The 10718-nt window shown below is 43.6% G+C and overlaps 1 protein-coding gene across 2 annotated transcripts in view; it reads left to right on the top strand.

The window, feature by feature from the left end:
- Positions 1–1150: 1150 nt before the first annotated feature.
- LOC119405654 (pre-mRNA-splicing factor 38B) overlaps positions 1151–10718 on the top strand; it is a 41450-nt gene continuing 31882 nt past the window's right edge. For both annotated transcript variants that reach the window (XM_049418769.1, XM_037672511.1), the window contains exons 1-5: positions 1151–1297; positions 1500–1691; positions 1922–1990; positions 5762–5913; positions 8436–8496. In XM_049418769.1, coding sequence (XP_049274726.1) covers positions 1515–1691; positions 1922–1990; positions 5762–5913; positions 8436–8496 — 459 coding nt within the window. In that variant the 5' untranslated portion in view covers positions 1151–1297; positions 1500–1514. The remainder of the gene's footprint in view (positions 1298–1499; positions 1692–1921; positions 1991–5761; positions 5914–8435; positions 8497–10718) is intronic.

The raw sequence follows: 10718 nt of genomic DNA, 5'->3' as shown, positions 1-10718 counted from the left end.
CGTCATCTTCTGCTTCGCTCCCAAAACACGTGCACCGATTTCTCTAGCGGGGCAATAACTCTGATGGGCGTGAAAACTTGTACAGAGAGAGAGAGAAAGAAAAATTCTTGGCATGGCGGGATTCGTACCCACGATCCGAAGGCGAGCCTCCTAACCACTCGGCTATCCAGGCACGCTAGCAGAGCATAGCATAGCCTTTAAAGCATAGTATAGCAAGGTGGCGGGGACAAAAAGTGAGGGTGAGGATGAGGGAAAGGAGTAGGGGAGAGAGTAAAGCATGCATATAGCATAGAAATAGAGAGGAAGAAATGGAAGAAAGAGTAAGAGAGACTGAAAGAGAGAGAATCAAAGAAAGAAGCATACCATAAGAAGAAAGAGAAGATAAGAGAAAGAAATACATAGAGACAGAAAGAAACACATAGAGACAGAAAGAAAGAAATAGAAATAAACAGAGACAGAAAAAACAGAGATGAGAGAAAAAAGAAAGAAACAGAAGAACAACGAAAGAGAAAAAGAGAACCAAGGAAGGCCGCCCAGCTCCGCACTTCCTTCAGGCTTGGCACCCCTAGTGCGAACCTGCCTTAATTTGTTTTTGCTTTGTATTTTTTAAACCTTTCTCTTTTTTTTCCCCTTCCTAACCTATCTGTCCTCCCTTACCACTTCCCCAGGACAGGGTAGCAAACCGGATAATTTTCTTCTAGTTAACCTGCCTGCCTTGCACTCAACCTTTCTCTTTCTCTCTCCCTCTCTCTCTATGGAGACTCGTTTAGCTTTTTATCAAAGATGAATCGACCATCATTTTTTTTCTAGTCGGTGGTTGCGGTGCAGTGTCACGGTAATTTTTGGCAAAGCGAAAAATCGTGAAAGCAAAAGGTTAGATATGGAGACAATACATTATATAATATCAACTGCGAGTGCATTTTGTCCGAACTCACGCCTCCGGCGAAATCCTTGAGTCGCAAATCTCAAAGGATATGCTTTTACGTACACCAAGCGCCAAATTGAGCTTTGGAAGCCGAAAATACGTCATAATCGCTACAGTTTCAGACACACCGCGGTGTATATTATTTCATGAATGAAAAAAAAAAAAAAAGTTGTCTCGTGCAGCGCACACTTTAGGCGGTAGGTGGCAGTCAGCCGAAAGTTTTGCGGAAGAAGCAACACTGCGCGTGATGTATCAACATCCTGTTCGTATTCTATGGAGCAGCCCGAAGTAGTCGACGCAGCCAACGTAAATTTAATGATCGCGGTGGCTTAAATGAACGTTGTTGCTTGTGATTAACCCGTGCTCGAGAACGTATGTGTTCATTTTATCCGTATAAGCTTTGGTGTTGCTGATATGAGCGCAGTGAGCGTGCTTATGTGTGCGATTTAGCTTCGTAGTTTCTTCTTTCTTTTTTCTTTATGCTAGCCCTAAATGATTGGCGATGAAAAACTGTTTCGTGACGAAAACTTGTCTTCGGTAGTCTCTTAACTTTTCGATGTTATGTGTTTTGCAGGCTGAACTCACCAGCATGGCTCCCGGTGGACCTGCGGAGAAAAAGAATAACGTCCTTCCGTTATGGGGCAACGACAAAACGATGAACCTGAATAACTTGATACTCACGAACATACTGTCGTCGCCGTACTTCAAAGTAAACCTTTACAAGTTGAAGACATACCACGAAGTTGTGGACGAAATTTATTACAACGTAAGTTACGTAGTATTCTTTTTATCTGTTGAACGTTGAAATAATCTCGTTGACGATAATGTGAATCACGATCGCTTCTAGACGAAGTATGGCTACATTTGTTTATGCGTTATCATAAACAAGTGTGGTCTTAGATAGCTCCCGAGATTTGATGAAAGTTGTATTCGTCTGCGTTTGCAATTCTAACCGTATGGGCGCCTTTAACTTTGTTAACTGAAACTCGTACTTAGGTGCAGCACTTGGAGCCATGGGAAAAAGGAAGCAGAAAGACATCGGGCCAGACTGGCATGTGCGGAGGGGTAAGATTTGTGCCCATTTGACAGCCTGCATGCCTTCCTTTTGAAGTGCTATAACACTAGTGGATTGTACTTCATGTCACCCGATGGTGACGGTTGCTTGGACGTTCAAGAAAAAAAAAATTGACAGTGAAGCTGTTGCAAACTATGCTTAAGATAGCTTCCCTGTACAGCAAAAAAAAAAAAAAAATACAACTCCTTTATAATGGTTTTGAGGTGGAAATTTGGTTCAAGAGTTGCATAATCTTGCAAATCAGTGTGAAGCAGGTGCATGGACTGACCGCACGAGCACATGCCTTGAATTAGAAGCTGCTAGCATTGTTCCATCAAATTTGGGCCACCATTCTTTTGCCGTGGCAACCGTGGAAGGAATTATCCTTGCACATAGCTGTGCTGAAGGTTTTTGAAAGGGGTCCTGTATAGTCGCGCTCAATATGACTTGCAACACAGGAGCGTCTGGCCTCGCAAGCTCCGAAATCAGCCATGGTTTCCATTGGCCTTTATTTCCATAACTAAACACCATTCTCTCACTTGGTGATTATTTCAACGAAGGCCGAAACGTCTTCCCAAAAGCGAGTCAACTGGCCTTTCTCAACAACAGACACACTGACACACGAAACAGTCCATCAAAACAAACCACGCACCAAACACGGCGATACCAAATGTATCAAGCGACTGATTGTCTTGGCTTTCACATCGACTGCAAGGTGACGTCACCCATATTTGCAAGACTAGCCTTTACTTATGCCTGACATTTTCAAAACACTTGATGGAATGCTCTCAGGGACTGCAGGTGCAAGCAGGAAGGATTTATTTTAAATAAAATAAATTGTATTTGCCAGTATACTAATGAAAACCAGCTAAACGTTTATATTTTTAATCGTGAAACTGAGTGTCGCGTGACCTGTTTCACAGCCCCAAACTAACGGCAACTTTTCGCTTGTAACGTGCCAACTGCATTTGGCGCTAACTGTAGTTTACTCCGGATAACTGAGGTCCATTGTAACTGAGGTTAGCGTGCCTGTGTAGCTAAGGTATAACTTATTTGTGATAGTCAACTGCCGATTTTTTTTAACATGCTCGAAAATTTGTACGTTTTCGCTGCACCGCCACAAGCCCCACAAAGTCATTGTGTAAGAACATCTGAATTTTCGGGCGCTGAAACTGTTCTGCATCCGATTTTTCTGACTCTCTGCCCAAATTGCAGGTCCAAAACGGCATTAATTGCAGCAACCACCACTGCCATGTGGATCATCTCGCAGGCTCGAACCAGTGCTTTCGCGAGTCCATCCTTTTGCGGTCGTGGCAGGTTTCGAAAGTTAGCTATGCCACAATGCCAAGGTGTTATGGTGGTGAAGCATACAGAGAATCTGAAGGGGCCACTGTCACAGTGCAGTGCGGTGATGCCTTCACGGATAAGCACCGGAAATATCTGGAAGTTTGATGGCAGCAACCGCGCTAGCATGATTTAATCGCTGAAAACCCTACTACGATAAGCATCTTCAGCTAACTGCTTGGTAGGGCTGTGGCCTTGCACAGTTGTAAGCATACTGCACACTTTTAATATGCAGCAACCCAGACATGCTGCACTGCTGCTGTTCGTTGCTACCTCTTTGTGCAAGTGTGCTGCACAGACTGAACTCAACGACTTCCTTGTCATGGGTAGTTCTAGTCTGACACAACAGAGAGGCCGCATTTCCTGTGCTCTGGGTGCGATCAGTTTTGATATCGCCCTTAACCTGGAACACTTTTTCAGCATGGTCTGAAAACACGGCCAATTGGTAGTTGAGGCTCCCGAGAACACGCAAGCCAAACAGAGCGCAGCACGCGGCCTGGAATTTACAATTAATTCTTAACCCATATATGCCCGGTGTCCTACATATAGGATGCTCCTTTGATGCTCTCTAACATCGCTATTTCTTTAGCTGATGACTAGTGCCACCTACAGCACATCAAGCAGGCCTCATTCTCAACGTATGCAAGCCTAGACATTGCTTGCTTTTCATGCTGCCATGTGCCAACCACTTTTTCCGGGCAAACGCGTGCTTTGTGTGAAAGACGTCATGGAGAGGAGGAAGTGCACGTGAAATGCCGACCGCTTTCTCCGGGCAAATGCGTGCTTTGTATGAAAGACGTCATGGGGAGGAAGAAGTGCAATGACGGTGTGCACGTGAATTGTTTCAAGGCTTACCACACCCTCACATAGCACCCCTAATGCCCAGTGTTCTATATGTATAGGATGGCTTGAAAAAGTGTTGCGTTTACCTGGCAGTAAATAAAGAATTTGTGCTTTCTTTCTAGGGTAGAAGTGAACTTTTTGTGAAAAAAAAAATATTTGTTTTACCATTTTTTCTGAGTTTGGGCATATATGGGTTAAAGTCAGCTAGAAGTCGTGCCCTCTTCTCTCGAACAAACGACGCCATAAACCCATATGACTGTACCATAAACCCAAAGTCCATGACCATTGGCTGATTTGAGCATTGTGAGCTGCATAGTTACCATATCATAGCATAGTCATGTGGTGCCACCACGGCCTGCGCGCTCACGATCACACTGAAAATAAGGCACACGTGCAAAGAAAAAAAGAAAAAGAAAGGGCTCAAGGTCATGACACGCGCTGACAAACGGACGCATCTTCTTGCCCCCTTGTCATCCCCCCCTATGTAGCTTTCAGCGCACTTGCTAGTATGAAAGGAGAGAGAAAGCACTTGTAGCGTGCAACAAATCCCTGTAATTCCACTCGTACTTGACGGATTCTCAAAATTTTTGTGGCAGTTGATTTGTGAGGCAATAAGCTTTTTTAATGAAGCCATTCGATGATTACTTAGTGTTGCAGGGCCCTTTTAAGATTAGATTATGAATACCTTGAATTACATGCAACTTTCGTGATTTCTAAGAAATGGGTATGCCATAAATTGTTGTGCACTACAACTTTCTAATATAAACAACTGCCCTCAAGTTAGTAATTAAAAAGGTAATTAACGAGTTTTTATTAATTAGTCGCATTGATGTTATTTTAGATGTGGCACGATATTTCCACCCTGACATGGAATTCGTGTGCGAAAATGACAGTAACCTTACTGTCATAGGATTTTATTTAAAAATCTGTCTTGTCTAAAAAACAAAAACACCCTGTATAAAGCTGAGCGCTCAGGCAAACCTTCATTCTGGCTACCTTAAAATGACTTATCTTTATTTGCACACTGCTAGACTCATTCACACTTAACTATGCACTAGCGCAAGCCTCCATGAATTTCTGGGGCTGAAATTTGCTCTTGTCACCAGAATTTCTATTGCCACTCACCAAAGTAAGATGTCTGCTGTGTTGTTTGTCATGCTGGTGGCTAGATTCTGTAGCCTGTTAGATGCCCATTCTGCTGCACTTTCAGTATTGCCCTCTGATTTAATGAGTCAGCATTTGATCTATGTAGTGGAGGAAGGAATTTTTTTTTTATGTGAAGGAGGGAATAAGCTAGTCATCTAGATATGGACCAGCTTGTGAATATTGGGGAAAATCTGAGTTAAATGTAATTCAAGTTGCTTGCAATTGAAAGGCAAATGAGCAGCAGAGAAATTGTTTTCCTGGAGTATCGCGAGAAATTTCAGCAGGACACAGCTTATTTGCGTGCTTATTCTTTCGGCATACCGAGATTCCGTTCATGTAAGGTTTTATTGGTGACGCTGAAATTCTGTTGCTTTGCAAGGGGCCGGAGAATCTGTGTCCAACCACGGAGCATTGTTGAGTTGTTTAATAAAGGATTGCTTGCTACACAGGTACGGGGAGTTGGTGCAGGCGGGATTGTGTCCACTGCATTCTGCATCCTCTACAAGCTCTTCACGCTCAAGTTAACTCGCAAGCAATTGGTTGGCCTATTGAACCACTGTGACTCCCCTTACATCCGTGCACTGGGGTTTATGTACATCAGGTATGCTATATATTCTCTTTGTCTGTATTGTTTGTATTCACTCCTGCATGGGCCCGAGGAGGGCCTGCAGTATCTGTAAATGAATAAAATAAAAATAAATTACTTTGTTTGAGGAGTGGGAGCAATAGACTTCAAAGGGTGTTGCTGTTTTTGTCACAAGTCTCAGTAATGCATTTAATGTTGTCGCCTATATAAAAGGTGTTTCTCACTGTAAACTACAATTTCTAACATATATTGTTACTGATACATGGAAGGTATCATCATAAGCCAGTATAGAGCCAGCTTCTTAGAGTCTTACGTTCCTAGTGGAACCAGACATGTCTTTGATATTTGGGCATGTGCTTTCATGTTAGAGATACTCAACGCTCACACAAAAAGGGATTAGGTTATCACTGTTAAAGCAAACGACCTTAAAAAGAACTGATAATTTATATATTTTCAACGGACATTGTTGGGATTAAAATAGCTGTTTTCTTTAGCACCACATTTAAACTTTTATACTCTTTGCTACCTTGTTGTTTATAGACTACGAGGTAAAAGTGCTACAGTCAAATCTCGTTACAACGAACACCACATTAACGAACATTTCAAATTAACGAACTTTTAAGAAATCCCGTGCCGACTGCTTATAGTTTCAATGTAAAAATATTTCACTACTACGAACTTCAGAATAACGAACATTTCAGAATAACGATCGTTATTTAATTCCCGTATAATCTTAACAACACCTCAGTACTACGAACTTATATCCCGAAATGCGAGGATTCTTAGATTTCAGTGTATCGGTCATGGCAGTCGGAGCTGTAAGGTAGCAGACGACGCAGCGCGAAGAGCGGACGCCCTCCCGCTAAAACCTGAGATGGCACGGGAGGAGAAAGACGCGGGCGGAGAACTTTTTCTTTTTCCCTTCGTTGCGGAGGCGACAACGCATCTAAAGGCCCAACCGCATGCATAGCACGTGACTTTCGAGCGAAGGCGACTGCGACAAACGGGCTCCGTCGCGCTGCTCGATTGAAAACTATTGCGCGCACGCAGGCAAATTACGAAAAAGAATTACAGAGTAGATGAATGACAAAATTTATTATTGTCTTGTTTGAGATAAAGATGCCATGAAAGCGTTTCGGGACTTCCTTTTTTCGCAATCTTATGTTTAACCGCGGCAGTAGTATCTGCTGTGATCCCATGGGGCGCCCGGAAGCGTACGCTGCCTACGCTACGTCGCACTTTGCAAACTGCGTTATGTTGGGGTTAGTCCACGAGGCGCATCTCGACAACGTTTCCTCTTGCTGTCATAGAACGTTTAAGAAAAGCCGCAGCGCCTCACATCGTTGCTTCGCAGGGAGAAGGGCTACCTCACACGACGACGATGTTGACATTGCAGCAAGCTACCACCAATGCAGCAAGCTACCACCGAAACATCAAAACGAACCGTCGATCATAAATAACGACAAAATACGGCCGCTGCCTCGCTCTCCGCGTGAGATGGGGCTGTAAATAAGGTAGTCTATAACTTGCATTCCTTGAAGTACGCGCCGATTGGAAGCATCACGAGCAAATTGCAACCGAAGCAAGGGTCAGAGATGCTGCCATGTTGTTGGATATCGTCATGCTCACTTCCGGGCGACAAGCGATGTTTTCTGGCTTTCCAGAAACCTGGGATGCTATCGCGGAACGATTCTATTTCAGATTCCAATGCCTTTCGTGCTTTTCGCGCTTGGCCAGTGGTCAGAACGACGGTCCGTCCGCGTTATCAGCGCGATCAGCCAGCCGTGTGGAATCGGAAATAGCATCGTTTCGCGATTGCACCCCTGCGACAAGCGACGGCGATGGATGGCCCTCCGCGACAGCAAATCCTGTCGGCCGTCGCTCAAAACTCGCGTGCATGCAGTTGGGCCTTAAAGGATTGCAGCGTTGACATGGACGACGATGTCACGGTAGCACCCGAAGATCGCGACGAGTCCGTGTCGGCCACAGATGCGTTGGACTACTTGAGGAAACTCCGCATATTCATAGAAAAAAGCGGAACAGCGACCGAAGCGGCGGATAAAAATGCGGACGGTCTAGAATCGTTCGTGACGCAGAGTTTGTGCTGCACCCGTCAAAAAAACGATCACGGACTATTTCAAATAAACGTGCCTTGTCTGACGTTCACGTGTGCATTGTTGTGAGAAACGAGTTCAAGGACGTACCGTTGCAAAGGTAGGACGTTTGCGTTACTGAAATTCTATTGTTATGGTAAATTTTTGGGCTTTCACTATAACGACCTTTCAGAATAACGAACACTTTTCCGCGGTCCCCTGAAGTTCGTTATACCGAGATTTCACTTACTGTTCTATTTTTATTTGGATGTGTGAGTGTGTGGGTGTAAAAGAACAGTCTAGTGAGGTGTGGCATACATGGATCTTTGCTTATTTATTGGTTTGTTTGTTTGTTTATTCGTATTTAACCTGCAGGACCCCATGAGGTATGCTGTCCTTATGAGAAAAATCTTGCTGTATGCTCAAAATTGCACTCATTTTCAGGTTCACACAGCCACCTGCAGACCTTATTGATTGGTATGAACCGTACCTTGATGATGAAGAGGTATGTACATGCGTTGTAAACATGGCCCTTCTTGGTTTTGCTGGTTCCTAACAAATTCACTAGAGCTTATTGTGTGAGATCACAAACCTTACTGCTGCCTCAACAAAACACCCTTGCTACTCCCTGGGGTAGTATGCTACAATAAAAAAATACAAAGTGCATTGGCTGTTTCGCCAAGAATTATAAACAATTTGACATCTTATTGAGCACTCATGTCTGCATACAGACTTCTGCCATAATGCAGTTCACCTCACCACAAAGCTAAAATTTAATTGCTTGCACTTGCATGAAAGGATACTTAAAGCCTGCTCCCCCAGGTGGTCTTTCCTTTTTAGATTTTTCATGTAGTACATATATCATATGAAAGACAATTGTCTCCCTTTTCTCTTTTTCTTTTTGCTGCTGTTGCTGCTGCTCGTACTGTTATCTACCTGGAGTTATTTGCGAAGACTGGGTGGCGGTGGTAGTGTCTTTATGATTTGGATATGTTGTAAAATTGGGAAATATAAGATTTCCTGACAAACGTCGTACACACTTACACACTTGCATTTGCTAAGAAAGATCAAGAACCAAGGCTCGAAGATAAACTTGTATTCAAGTCATTACTACATTATAATACGCGCGCCACTTGGGCAAAGAGCTTGCATTTTTAGGAGTTTTTTTTTTTTCTTCTCTTTTTGTGGTGCTGCACCGATAAATTTTACTGACATTCTATTGTTTCTGCAACAGTTAGCTGTTCTTGATTTATTTAAAATGCACAGCTCTTGGTGACATATGGTAGAGTCTCAGTGATAGAAATCTCGCATGACCATGTTAAACATGGATGTTAAAATTAAAATGTTGAGGCAGCAGAAATGGATTTATAGAAATTTACTCGTATCTGGAAAGGTCCAGCACAATCATTGACCGATGTTTCGTACGCACAATGTACTGCAGAAATATGTAAACAAAGGAATTCGGAAGGAAAAAAAAACATTGTTGCATTTCAAAGTGGGCTATGCTATATAGTACTTTTGTTCAGTCTTGCACTTCAGTTCAATATCTTGCTATATGTTACATGCCCTCATGGCTCCAGCAAAACTGTTACCACCATAATAGAGCTGAACCTCATTAATTCAAACTGGTACATTGGTCCCGGCAAAGTGACGTATTTGAATGGGGAAAAACTCCTTAATTTGAACCTCAGACACGCACCTTGGTCAATTTGAACAAGACAGCCCTTCTGCAGACTACTTTTCGTGTAATCCCAAACCAAACGACAAAGTTCAATGCGACACTAGCCATCGCAACTTTGCAAACCACTAACCCAGTGCTCGCTTTACGTGTGCTGGAAGGCACCATGTTTGAAGCAGCTGGCGAAAGTCATGTGGCCGCACTTCATGTGCTGCTATGTGACGTCATCTCATACACTTACAGGAGCGCAGTCCCCTTCCTTCTCCCATGGGTGCAAATCCTTCTGAACGTCATCACTGCTGCACACAAACCCCAACCCTGCATTTAGCCACGATATTGTTGACGGATAGAATCGCGGAGGTGAGAGTGGCGTCATCAACAGGAATCTTTGTATGCGATTACATTGGTACCACAGTTGCAGGCATGAAAGAACTGAGCACATGCAGCACACTTGCATGACCACTGCGACAAAAATAAAAGGCAGCGCGTGAAGACCATGGGAAGCATAGGCAAGGAGTCCACACCAACACGATGGTGGCAACCAAAGCCAAGCTCGGTGGCCTTACTTTTGCTGACAGTGTGGCTTCATAGCTGTCATGTTGTAAATACAGGTCTTATGGTCTATGCTTTTACTGGCAGGAATCTAAAGCACGTCATGGGTGACATTGTGTGGCTAATCCCATAGTAAAGCCAGGCCAAGCTCATGAATGGTCAACTTGGCTGCTCTCCAAGGCCATTTGGGCTGGCTCGAAGTGCTGGTTTGCGACATAACAGTGAGGTTCCCAATGCATTGGATCAACGAGAGCTATGTTAGGACTGGCTGAAAATGAATTGGGTGCTGGGAAAACGTAGCATCCAGGAATGTAACTGGTTCTACGTGGCAGAGTTCCACTGCAGGGTGCGCACAGGTCCTTGAAACCCTTGAATACCCTTGAAAATCGAAAGTGTGTTTTCAAGGCCCTTAAAAACCTTGAATTTCGGACCAGTCCTTGAAAAACCTTGAATTTGTTGAATGCTAAATTTGAATTGTATTTGTCATCATGAAAATG

Source organism: Rhipicephalus sanguineus, chromosome 1 (assembly GCF_013339695.2).
Source record: "Rhipicephalus sanguineus isolate Rsan-2018 chromosome 1, BIME_Rsan_1.4, whole genome shotgun sequence".
NCBI classification, from domain to species: Eukaryota; Metazoa; Arthropoda; class Arachnida; order Ixodida; family Ixodidae; genus Rhipicephalus; species Rhipicephalus sanguineus.
The sequence above is the reverse complement of the archived record's forward strand: the minus strand, read 5'-3'. Positions and strand labels throughout refer to the sequence as shown.